Raw genomic sequence first — 13,706 nt, forward strand, 5'->3', positions numbered from 1 at the left:
GAACAGGCTCATCATTGGCTGCAGGTTCCGCCCCAGGTCACCTTGCGCAGGTTGCAGGTCTTGCCCCGGGCCGTCGGAATCGTCCCGCATATCGCCATCCAACACCTTAATGGTGGCCAATGCCACCGGCACACACGCTTCAGGTGGCCCACCTTGTGACAATATAAACATACGCTGTTTCTGTATGGGCACACACGCCGCAGGTGTCCACCTCCACACCCCCAACCCTGTGTGTTCACCTCGCCGCCCGTGCGGCCGCGCTGCGACGTCTGGCCCCTGCCCGCACCGAAGGTCGTGCGAGCGGCCTGGGGCACCTGGGACATCGCGTGGACTCCCGGATCACCTGTCATGCTCTGGCCGGCGATGTCTCAGACATCTCCGAGAGTCTGCTCGACAGCTGTAGCAGTTTTGACCGCCGAGGTGAATGTAATGTCTTCACCCCTCTGCCGTAGAACCGCCGACAGCATTTTTGCATCTTGTAATCCGGAAACAAACCGATCTCTGAGTCGAGCTGGACGCTTCCCCGCCGTGAACTTGCAGGCCACGGACAAATGCTTCACTCACGCCACAAAATCCGCGACGCGCTCTCCCGGACCTTTCGCGCCCCAGGTGATCGAACTGGTATCACACCAGCTGTAATGACTTCTCCGGCGCCACGTGTGCTGTCATCTTCTGCACAATGTCCTGAAACGATAACGTGTCCCCACGGGCTTGTCTGGCGCCACCAAATCACTCAGTAGTCAATAATGTTCCGGCGACAGCGAGGCGAGCAAGATCGACTTTTGCTTGCTCTCTTCGACCACATCATTCACGTGGAAATAGCACCCCAATTGTTCCGAAAACAATTCAAAGTCATCGCCGATGAAGACAGGCACCTTGCCATGCGTAGTGACCCAGATTCCATCCATCGTCCCAATTGTAATGTCCGAGGTGCAGACAGATACGAGCAGAGTGTTGTAACTCTGCTTTAATGTGTGCCCGGATGTACACTACTGACTACTTCTAGCGGCCGAGTAATATAAGCACTCCACGCCCATCCCTCACTCCACGCCCACACAGCACACTTCTTACATTCGCTTCTTAAATATATCAAATTAAACCGTCTTTTTGCTATGAAAAAATAAATATTATCTTAACATTACCTTCACAACAACAACTACACCGCCAAGAACAGGATCTCATCTGCAAAAATAAATATTACCTCAACATTACCTTCACAACAACAACTACACCGCCTAGAACAGGATCTCATCTGCAAAAACAATTATTACCTCAACATTACCTTCACAACAACTACACCGCCGAGAACAGGATCTCATCTAAAAAAAAATATTACCTTAGCATTATACCTCTACATTACCTTCACAACAACAACTACACCGCCGAGAACAGGATCTCATCTGAAAAAAATAAATACTAGAAGTGAACGTAGTATTCTTCTTACATTCACTTCTGACTTTACCTACAACTTGTTCACAACTGTATACGCAATTTCCGGTTACTTCGGCCTGGATTCGGGATCAGCGATCAAATAACGTAAATCACAATTAAAAATTATTTTTTGATGATGTGGGAGATATCTTTATTAAAATCAGTGGAGGAAATATACACTATGTCTGATATTATTTGGGTCTTTCATGTCTCCGACGATGCCTTTATTTCCCGGCATGCATCATTCCCCATGACAAAAACCGGAAAAAAAAAAACCAGAAGCAAAAAAAAAAAAACGGAAGCAAAAGGGTCATAGCCAATGACACGGATTCGCAATTGCCAGGGTATTGTGTTGTTTTTGTTGTTTCCTATTCTCTTATGTGCACGCGTTAAGTAATATTCACAAGATAGAAATAAAACCCAATCGTGTTTATACACAGCACAGCGTTTAAAAACAACCGGAAGCAAAAGGTCATAGCTAACGACACGGATTCCAAATAGCCAGGGATATTGTGTTGTTGTTGTTGTTGTTGTTGTTGTTGTTGTTTCCTATTCTCTCATGTGCACGCGTTAAGTGCTATAAAGGTATAAATGCTATAAAGGTATTTCGCTATAAAGGTACCTTGGTGGTTCCGAATCTCTGCAGCCTCAACAAGGAGCTGATACTCTGAGTCCCGTTTTATGGGTGTGAACAGGAATAGGTGTGTAATATGAAAGCTCAATATTGAACGGTTTTTGAAATATCGGGTACATAAGGCAAGTTAGTGAGATGGTTGCCATGGGAACAGAATTCAGCCAATCACATGGTGATCTAATTAGGTTGAGATAATTTCATGAGTTATAGATATCTGTAATATGAAAGCTAAATGTTCAACTATTGTTGAGATATTGTGTACACAATAGTATATGGACGGATGATCGGTCAGTCGGTTGGAGCTCATTTTAACGTCCCTCCATTCCGACCTTGTCTGAGGGGCTTGAGACAACAAGTGCAAGCAATTCACCAAAAAACACTTCATCTAATTCTCGATCCTTGGTGTCCCTCTCTCTTTCCCACAGAAGCCGCGGGGATTTTGGGATTGCCTTTGGGATGCAATCTCCACGATCTTTCCTTCAAAGGTATGACGACTCACATTACTCAACACGCATACAACTTCATCAGCAATGCATTCACCTTCAGAATTATTCATTTGTACAAAATATGTGGAGCAGAGATTGTGGAACCTCAGGAGACATTGAAGGGTGACCCGAATGACCCGAATGAGTCACACAGCAGTCTTTCAGCCTCCGCTGAGGAAGTCACCGGAGGCATTATGTTTTCGGGTTGTCTGTCCGTATGTACATCTGTCCATGCTCATTATTTTCTGATTTCTCTCCAATTGCTTCTCCAATTGACACAAAACTTTCACCAAAGGAGTGATTACTCACGTAGAATGTTTTAATGATAATCATGACGTCGTTGGTCATGTGATGTAGCAGCCATGTTGGAAAAAGGAAAAACTTTGGACCTCTCTATCTCCGAAACCGCTCCATGGAAAAAATTGAAACTTGACACAGTCATGTCAAGTACTCTTCATGGCAAACAAGTGTGATTTATTTTGATGATGTCAAAGTGGCTTTGTTGTGATGTCATATTTGCATACCTCAAACGCTTTATCCGGTCAGTAGGAAAACTTTTGAGGGTCATTGAGGGCGAAGTTGGATGGAGAAGCAAATTGATGGCATTATCGGTCACATGGTTTGGCAGCCATATTGTTTATAACATATCAACCTTCAAAAATCTTCTTCTCCTAGATGGCTGAACAGATCGAGGCAAAACTTTACATGTATGATCGCCTATCCATGAGAAACAAAAAGTTCTCCACCGACGATGTCATAGGTCATATGATTTGGCAGCGATGATTCATTTTTTAAAAAATAAACATTGAAAAATCTTCTTCTCCAGACAATTTAACAGATCGAGGAGAAACTTCACCCACATGTTCCACAAGGCTTGGGAATGCCAGGGTGTTCATGAATGACTAATAGGTTACGTCCTCTGTCAGCCATATTGGATTGAATGAATATCATTAAAAATTTATTTTTCTTGAACCGCTTCATCAATCTGCGTGAAACGACATGATTATGATCGAGTTGTCATGGGGAATACATGGTTTACATTTCAACCTGATTGAACACATGGTCTGCCAGCCAGAATTATTCAATATTTTGACTCTGGGTTCAGGAATTCAAATCAAACTTCGCACAAGTATGTGTAATGATGTAATAATGTGGGTGGAGGCATATTAGATGACGTCGTGATGTCAAAGAGTGTCTTTCTAGTCTTTTTTAAAATACATAGTCAAGGCTCGTGGAAGAGCAAGAATACAGAATGGATCAGGACACAACATAACAAAAGGAACAGCAAGCATGCGAAGAGAAAAATGCTAAATGCAGGGTGGAGGGAGAAAATATATGGAAACAGACAAACATGTCTGCAGGAAATGATGAGTGGTAGGGGAGAATGCAAAGGGTGGACAAGATGGATAGTGAAGCAAAATTTTGGGAGGGTGGTGGGGATGGTTTAACAGATGTAAAAAAACAAAAGTAAAGAGGACAAGATTTTGGATGGGAGATGATTTGAGATGGTGGTGAACAGCTGTCATGAAGAAGTGGAATAATGATATTTAAGAGTGTGGAAGTTGGTTCCACACGTGGGAAATAGAGGAACATATGATGGAGGTGAGCAGTTTTTCTGGATGTTGGCAGTTTCACGAGGAGGAGGATGCTTGTAGACACCATGTATTTTGAAGATACCTGTGGGGAGGGGGGGGGAGCACAGAGATGGCAGAGGGTGCAAGACCAGAAAAGAGGCAGAACACATATAGTCCACCAACCTGTACGCAGTGGTGAAGTGACAGGCCCATCGACTCAGCTTCATCCCGAGAGATTCCAATGATCTTGAAAGCCTTGCTTTCCATGGCTTCAAGCTGAGCAAGGTATGAGGCTGGGTTGCCAGCCAGGAGGGGAGAGCAGCACTCCATTAAGCTCTGGATGAAAGCCTTGTTTGTGGACAGTAGCTCAGGTGTGCCAAGGAAGAACTTTGCACGACGCAGGATGCCCAGTCGGCATCTGGCTTTTGAGGCCAACTTTGAAATGTGGCTTGCCCAACATAGATCATGACTGGGAGTGAGACCAAAGTGTACAAGTGCCTGAACTTCTTTGAGAGAGTTGTTGACAAAGTAGATGGGATGGTTTGTTGTATGATCCTTTCGTAGAGAGGGGGGGGAGAGAGAGAGAGAGAGAGAGAGAGAGAGAGAGAGAGAGAGAGAGAGAGAGAGAGAGAGAGAGAGAGAGAGAGAGAGAGAGAGAGAGAGAGAGAGAGAGAGAGAGAGAGAGTGTGAGAGAGAGTGTGAGAGAGTGTGAGAGAGAGTGTGAGTGAGAGAGTGAGTGAGAGAGTGAGTGAGAGTGAGAGTGAGAGTGAGAGTGAGAGTGAGAGTGAGAGTGAGAGTGAGAGTGAGAGTGAGAGTGAGAGTGAGGGTGAGAGTGAGAGTGAGAGGGTGCGAGAGAGAGAGAGAGAGACAGAGAAAGAGACAGAGACAGAGAGAGAGAGAGAGAGAGAGAGAGAGAGAGAGAGAGAGAGAGAGAGAGAGAGAGAGAGAGAGAGAGAGAGAGAGAGAGAGAGAGAGAGAGAGAGAGAGAGAGAGAGAGAGAGAGAGAGAGAGAGAGAGAGAGAGAGAGAGAGAGAGAGAGATCTCAGGGTTAAAAGACATATTTCCAGTGCTTGACCAGTTTCTGCTTTTGTTAGGTCTGAAGAGAGGGAAGAGGCTGCTGCCGATCTGTCAAAAGGATGATGAATGTTACGGTAGAGTGTGGAGTCATCAGCAGAGATGAAGAGGATTTTCCAGAGTCAGAGAGATCATTGATGAAGATTAGGAATAATATGGGGCCGAGAACACTGCCTTGTGGTACTCCAGCCTTGACAGGGACAGGAGATGAAGGGATTCCGTTGAGAGACACACGGTGGCTACGAGAGTGGAGGAAGTCAGCAATCTAAGAGTGGAATTGACGTTTGATTCCTTTGGGAGATGGTGTGGAGAGCAAGTCAGGATGCCAGACTGCATGGAAAGCTTGAGATATGTACAGAGAGATGGCCCTGATGGCATTACTGATATTGAGGGCCTCCATCCTGTATTGTCCAGAAGGCAGTGAGGCACGGAGATGAGGGTTGTCGTAACTCTGTTTATTGCCCATCCGAATGTACACTACTGAGTACTTCTGCGAGCCTCGAGCGGGCGCGAACAGCTATATGCATTGCCGACATGTGACTACTATCACAACGCCTCCACGCCCCCACAACGCTCTCTGACAATACACCACACTACCCCCCCCCCCAAAAAGTATGATTATAAAATGACAATTATAATGACAAGCATAATAGGCAGAGAATACTACGACATAAAAGCAAAGAGGAACAAAATGACATCAACCACGTAAAACCCTCCAAGCACCACGTCACTTAATCTAACCCTGGGGTAATGGTCGGGCTGAGAATCAAACCCAGATGAGCTGGCCCAAAAGAAAAGCGTGCTTCATCCGCACAACCTGTAACAATAATGCCGTTGTTTTAATCTGGCACATAATACACTCTTCCATCCCCATCACATCATATACTGTGTTGGTGTGAGTGAGTTGAATTCCAAATGCAGTAGACTGGTGCTCGAGTACTGAGTTGCACGACGAAGCTAATGATGTTTGCAGACCATAATAACAATGGCCGTGTTAAAGATATAAAGAGGGAAGTTTGGGAGCACAGTATAACTATGCAGCAGAAGCACCCCCAGGTGGCCCATGCTTACACGCCTTCCGGCGAGGTCGAGGTGACTCCCCAGGCGAACCTCCCCCGGCACCATCAAATGCCCCCAGTCGACAACTTGGCGCGTCTCCCTCAGACAGGACTGAATCAGGTAAACACCCCGAGTCTGCAAGCCCCGCGGGCGCCAGCGCGGCTGACCTTTGCAAGATCAGAGGTTTGCGCTCCATGGCGGCTGGCACATCTGACCTTGGCAATATCAGGGGTGGGGGTGACGCTGCACAGCGAACCTACCCCGGCTCCCCACCATCAACCCGAACCAGGCAATTAGCCGGCTCCATCACCAGCTGTCCCACACCAAAACCGCGCACCAACGCCGGGCGCAACACTGCCCCTGCCACGGACCCCTTAGGTCACGGCATATCCAGCCGAGACTTCAACGCACATCCACACGGACGATCAGCGTCGACTGGCTGCACAGCAGTGTCATACAACAGCAGAAACATCGTTGGCGCAGATGCAAACTTTACGTACTTTACGTACGTAAACTTTACGTTGGCTCTTTACGTACAGCGCGTTCCCACAGTATAATTCTAACACATGAGGTTGCAGCGAACTGCGGACTGTCATCGAAGACCGGGATCTGGAAGACCTCTTTATTAGCAAAGATTGTCCGCAAGTTCTTCCCATAAAAGAAAGCATTGATCCGAATCAAACACATTTTGCTCACACGCAGACCGTCGGCATTTGCTTTTATAACGCCATGCTTAATCACTTGTGCCGCGAGAATCAAACACACCACAATTAACAAATCATGAACCACGCTGCGAGCAAGCCTCTTGGTTTTAACGACGTCGAGGCGACTTGCGTGCAGGTCCTCATCTGAACGTCGAAGAGGACACCATCGATGGTCGCGTTCCGCGAACTTCTTGAATGCGACCGGCTCGCTCCAATCCCCTGTTGAAATCCCCTTAATGACAAGGGCGTGCACTCTATCATGAGCCGACTCCACCGTGACCTGCTTGGCTCTGACCTGGCCCAGTGCCAACACATCACCCTGGTTGGTTGATCCAGATGAAGGTGGACCCTCCGTGCCACGCAAGTGCGAGAGCCCGTCGCAGCTGGCATGCTCCCCGTTGCTTCGGAACTGTATATCGTAGTTGCAGGAAGCAATGAATGGACACCAACGTTGTATCGCCGTGGCCCTTGCCACCGGGACCTCGCCCTCGGGTCTCGAGGGAGGCCCGGGCCCAAACGGAGGTACGGGGCCCGAAGAAGACACAGGCGCATCTGGAGGTACGTACTCCGAAAGAGGCACCTCCTCCCACCGACTCTCTAATCGGCTCGGCACGGGATGCCCAAGGTGAATGACTGGCGCCGTCCAGTCTAGCCTGAGGCTAGTCAGCCAGTCTCGGCCCAAAAGCGCCGGCCCCTCCCCTCGTACCACAAACAGTGAGAGCAGGGCGCTTTGACCTTGGTATACCACCGAGATGTCTGTCACAGCAAGTGGTGTAATCGCTTCGCCGGTGTACGTGTACAGCGAGAGGGTCGTCCTGACCAGGTGAAGACCGCGGAGTTCACGAGCGGTCTGTTCGCCCATGATCGACACAGTGGCCCCAGTATCAACTTGAAACACGATCGGTGCCCCGTTCACCTCGACCTCCACTGTCATTGGTCTTGTTACCCTTGGACCAATTGAAAACAGGCTCAACATCGGCTGCATTTCCTGCTCCGGGCCGCCGGGATCGCTTTGCCCAGGCTGCAGGCCGCGCTCCAGGTCGCTGGGGTCGTCCCGCACCTCGCTATCCATGACCGTAATGGCGGCCAACGCCATTCGACACACACGCTTTAGATGTCCCTCAGTGTTTACATCGCCGTCCGACTGGCCGCGTTACAACGTTTGGCCACGGCCCACACCGAAGACTGTGCGTGCGTTCGTGGGCGCCTGGTACATCGCGCGGACCTCTGGATCTGTCAGAGTCTGTTCGACGGTCGACGCCGTTTCTGAGTTGAATGTAATGTCCTCGTCCTCGTCCTCTAGCCGTGGAATTGCAGAAACCATTTCCGACTCTTGCAAACCAGAAATAAAACGATCTTCGAGCCTGGCCTGCCATTCACTCGACGTGAATTTGCAGGCGACCGCGAGATCTCTCACCCGCTCGGCGAAATTCGCGATGCGCTCCCCTGGGCTCCTTGCCAGGTGATTGAACTCGTACCGCACGAGCTGCGATGATTTTCCCGGCGCTCCGTGCGCCCTACAATCCAATTTCTCCGGCAACGACTCAAAGTCAATACCGAGGAAAACAGGCACTCTGCATGCGTCGACCGAAACAGCCTCATCGCCAATGTAATGTCCGGAAGGCAGTAAGGCACGGAGAGTCGTGAGGGTTGTCGTAACTCTGTTTATTGCCCGTCCGGATGTACACTACTGAGTACTACTCCGAGCCTCTAGCGGGCGAGAACAGCTCTATGCATTGCCGACACGTGACTACTATTACAACCCCTCCACGCCCCACAATGCTCTATGCCAATACACCACACATCCATTGATGGGAGAATAGAAGCAGCATGTCTAAGGAAGTGTGACCAGGTCTGAATCCAAATTAATGACCTGAGATGAGGCTAGCTGTTGTAGAAAAGGAATAATTTTATGTCAACTGCAATGATGCATCCATGTCCTTGCTGATGATTGAAAGTAACTTAACTGGTCTGTAGTTAAGGGGATCTGTTTTTGCACTTTTTTATGTGATGCTATGATGTTGGCTGATTTCCAAGCAGATGGAAGATGACCTGTGGTAAATGACAAGGTGAAAAGGACAGGGAGAGGAAGTGCCTCCTCTGACCATGGACTGTGGACACCCTCAGTTTTCCTCGCCCCCTACCCCTTACTTAGCGTCTGCGTTTGTGTTGGTCTGTCAACCTGGCCTGGTAATTGAGAGGTCGAAACCACCTCATACTTGCTCTCTCTTTCTCTGGACTTTCTAATTTCCTCAGGTAATGATTCTGATGGTGCCTGTTTTGTGAGTATAATTAAGATTGTCAAAGTTTTAGTTTCTGGGTAACTCTGCATTGTGTCTCTTGTATTTGTAAATCATTGCGTTTCCTTTGCCACACCTCACCAATCCTTGCTTTCCCCTGCTGGACAAATAATGTACAAAATAAAACATTTGCTTGTTTGTCCATCTACCTTTCCTCACCCTTGATTTCATAAATTGCTTGCATTATAAATGTGCCCAGTTTGTGGTGTCTTAACTCAAGTGCTTACCCTCATGGCGAACCTCAAACCTTGGACCATAACAATATGTTCAATGATTTTTATTGGAAGGAAGCTCACAGACCAGGAATGTAGAGGATCTGTTTTTCTACCTTTCTTGTATATTTTTCATCCTCACATTCACATTGGCTATCTTCAAGCAGATGGGTGGCAGCCTAAAGTGAAGAATGGGCAAAAGAGAACAGTCAGAGATTAAAGGCCCGGTCACACCTTGACGTTTTAGCCAGCGATGGCAACGTATTAAAATGTATGTAAAACGCTGGCTGACGTTGAACTTTTGATGTTTTTTTTTTTAAGATTCGGACGTATTCATAACGAGTTGGTCGTATGCATAACATATTAGTAATAGACACAGAACGTTTCGTTGTGTTATAGATAACTTATACCAACGAATGCTGAACTTGTTGTTGGTCTACACAACCGATGCCCAACGATAGTCTAACTTCGGCATAGCGCGTTGCACGCATCGCCGACGATGTCGTGACGTAGCCTATTAAAAGGCTGACGCACAACGATTCGAATCATAACTGCCGTAGAAATGGAAGTGTCAACATCGCGGTCACACCTTGGCGATCTTGCCAGCGTATGCCGACCTAAGAAAAATGTGTCTAAAACGTTGGGGGCACGTCAAATACGGTATGAGTAAGTTTGGTATACGTGAGTAGAATGCTAAAGTACGCTATCATAAGTCATAGTAAGTAGAGTACGTCAAGAAATTTTAAACATGTTCAAAATTTTACGACGTACTCAGTGTATGACACACGTTCCGCATGCGATGGGGATAAGTTTTACACACGATATGTGGACGCTTACACACATCCACAAAGGCTACTTATAAGCTACTCATAAGTCGAAACACGTCACGGTAATGTCTTTTTTACGCGAAACTTATTTCTAACTTATGTTTGACGTGCTTTGAACCAATTCTTTACGTAGTCCCAACACACATCGACGTATGTAGACGTATTCCAATGACGTCTTCTGGTCGACAAAAAAAAAAAATGAATGTGTTTCTAGCTTACAACTGCCATATAAAGACGTGTTCCCAGCGGTTTTGGAAATTGGTATATAAAAATGGTGTTCATAAAAGGGGAACCTAACAGTGTTTTCGAATTCCTTTTTGAGTCGATGTCCATGTCAGCAGTAACAGTATCAGTATTAGTATTAGTATTAGCATTAGTATTAGTATTAGTATTAGTATTAGTATTAGTAGTAGTTTGTTCATGTTGGCAGTAGTCGGTGAGTGTGAGGGGGAGGGTGTGGGTTATGATGGATCGTCCTTGCGTCCGCGTGTCCACGGGTAGGTTCATAGGCTGCCACTCAACGATTTAAATGGCTGCATCTCCACGATTGAAAGTAGACACTTGCGCTCAACAATTGGATTTTTTTTATACTCAACGACTTTTAAATGGTACCACTCAGCTATTTTCATTGTTTACAATGAACGATTTAAATTGCTGTCACTCGTCTTTGTTTTTTGACGCTGGGGTTTGGAAATTTGAAGCGTTTCTTCTGAACGTGTTAAAACGCTCAAACTCGACTATTTTAAATAGACGCTGCCGATGGACAATTGGAATCATAGCCAAGCTCGACATCGAAGTGTGAACATCCTCGTCATGCCGAAGAAAAGTTTGAAGAATGCTGCAAATAAGTGTCCTGGCCGTGGCCGTGGACGCTGATGCAAGGACGATCCATTATACCGACGTCTTTCAGCCTATGAGTAACTTAAAAGTAACGTCTGTCGACGTGTGGCAACGATCGCGTAACGTGCCAACAACACGTTAATCATAGGTTAGAAATAAGTTTCGGGTACACTAAACATAACCTCGGCGTGTCTCAACTTATGATTAACTTACAAGTAGCATGTGTTGACGTCTGTCAACAATCGCAGACCGTGCATACAACTTGTGGCCGGCGTAGCGGAACGTGTGAGTCATACGCCGGCATACGTCGTGAAATTTCAAGCATGAAAAAATTTGAGGACAACCGAAAAGTACAACGTTTAAAGCCAACGTACGACGACGTATGGCAGTGTTTTTCAGCGTGCTCTCAATGTTATCAAAACTTACCCATAACGTATTCAACGTGTGCCAGCGTTTTAGAAAAAAAATTAAAAAATCGGCATACGTTGGCTAAAACGTCAAGGTGTGACCGGGCCTTAAGGAAGAACAGTTGAACATAACTTGAGAACACAGGCACTGATGCCATTTTTGGAATACTCAATGACGCATCGGATGACTCGCCGGATAACAGGATTGGGGCAATGCCTTTGGGACCCCAAACCTTTGATGACAGGAGGGAAACCATGGGGTAACATTCCCGGGTCAGATTGCGGGATAGTGTGTCTGAGTGGTGCTGAGGTGTCGTCCATCAGACGGCGGTCTCCTTGGGTTAACCCGAGGCAGTCCCTTCGGGTGGGTGCCTGGAATGTCCTGTCGGGCGAAGAAGAATTTTGTCTCTCAAGGGACACTGGATACCATTGCCCAGAGTCGCAGTGCTAGGCTGAATGGCAGAGCTGAGCTGTTCAGGGAGCTGAGGCGTAAAACTGTGCGTGCTGAGGGTGGACAAGGAGGCCTATGTGCGAGGAATCTGTGAGGGGGTAGAGCACCACCTCTGGTCAAGTGATTCTCATCTTGCTTTCAGCGGAATTCACTCATTGCGTTCATCCAAGCCCATCCCTCGGTGTACTGCAGTTAAAGCAGAGGGTGGTGGGGTCTTGGGAAAGGAGTCCGAAGTGAATGCCCGCTGGGCCGGTTACTTTGAGCGGTTGTACCAGGCTAATCCACCAGCTGTCGAGTTGGACGTTAGGGGTGTTACAATCACTGTTGCTGACCATCCAATCAACTGTGGTCCACCTTCGTTCGTGGAAACACAGGCTGCGGTGAACCGGTTGAAATGGGGTAAAGCTCCAAAGATCTGTGGCATCCATGCTGAACATCTCAAGGCTGGTGGAAATGCTGCACTCGTGTTGTTGCATGCAGTTCTGTGCTCTGCCTGGAACACAGGCATCATCCCAACTGACTGGAAGAGGGGCCTTGTTGTCCCTCTCTGGAAAGGGAAGGGTGATCGCCAAGACTGCACCAACTACCGAGGGGTGATGGGTGACGCTGCCCTCAGTGCCGGGCATGGTCTTTGCTCGGATAATTCTTGATGGGGTTTGCCACCATCTGCTTGAGCACCAGCGTCCAGAGCAGTCAGGCTTTACACCAAAGAGGTCAACGATTAACCGTATCCTTGCTCTTCGGGTCCTCACCGAACGCAGACGAGAGTTTCTGCAGGGGCTGCTTGCAGCCTATGTTGATCTCTGTAAAGCATTTGATTCAGTGAATCGGGATGCCCTCTGGAGAATTATTGGTCCTCGTGGGGTGCCACCAAAACTGATCGATCTGATGTCTGAACTCTACTCTGGTACTGAGTGTTGTGAGATGTGGTGGTACCATCTCTGACTTATTTCCAGTTGTTCCTGGAGTTCGTCAGGGGTGTGTTCTGGTCCCCACACTTTTCAGCACTTGTATGGACTGGATTCTGGGGAGGATATCGGAGAGATCAAGCTGTGGTGCATCATTTGGGAATGTCAAGATCTCTGACCTTGATTTCGCAGATGATGCAGTCATCTTTGCGGAGACTTTAGATATCCTTTTGGAGGCCCTTGAGGTGCTGAATTAGGAGTTGGAGCCACTGGGATTAAGGGTTTCCTGGGTCAAAACTAAGATCCAGGCTTTCAGTGACATCATTGATGCTGCTGTCCTGTCTGTGCCTGTTTGTGGTGAGGATGTTGAAGTCGTGGAGAGATTCACTTACCTTGGCAGTGATATTCATGTCTCTGCTGGCTGTGAGTCAGAGGTCAACAGATGTCTGGGTCCAGCCTGGGGAGTCATGGATTCACTGGATCATGGGGTGTGGCGCTACCATACCTGTGCAGGAGGACGAAGGACCAAGTCTTCAGGTCCTTGGTGTTTCCAGTCTTGCTCCATATGATGTGCGACTTGGAATCTCACCAGGTATCTGAGATGGAGGCTTAATTCCTTTGGTACCAGGTCTCTTCGGAGAATCCTTGGCTATCGCTGGTCGGACTTTGTGTCCAATGAGCGGTTGCTGAGAGACTCAAATGAGATTTGTTACCTGCATAGTCTGTGAGCGTCAGCTGCGGCTGTCTGGACATGTGGCTCATTTTCCTGACGCTGATCCTGCTCACCTGATTATCTCAGC

The 13,706-nt window shown here is 47.6% G+C and overlaps 1 protein-coding gene across 1 annotated transcript in view; it reads left to right on the top strand.

The window, feature by feature from the left end:
- The first annotated feature begins 363 nt into the window (after positions 1-363).
- LOC147019838 (uncharacterized) overlaps positions 364-13,706 on the top strand; it is a 45,993-nt gene continuing 32,650 nt past the window's right edge. Inside the window, exons 1-2 of the mRNA XM_085893768.1 lie at positions 364-420; positions 2,491-2,550. Of these exons, the coding sequence (XP_085749894.1) occupies positions 364-420; positions 2,491-2,550 (117 nt within the window). The remainder of the gene's footprint in view (positions 421-2,490; positions 2,551-13,706) is intronic.

The sequence above is a fragment of the Eptatretus burgeri genome, chromosome 9, assembly GCF_056783735.1.
Source record: "Eptatretus burgeri isolate ZD-2024b chromosome 9, Ebu_testis_v1, whole genome shotgun sequence".
NCBI classification, from domain to species: domain Eukaryota; kingdom Metazoa; phylum Chordata; class Myxini; order Myxiniformes; family Myxinidae; genus Eptatretus; species Eptatretus burgeri.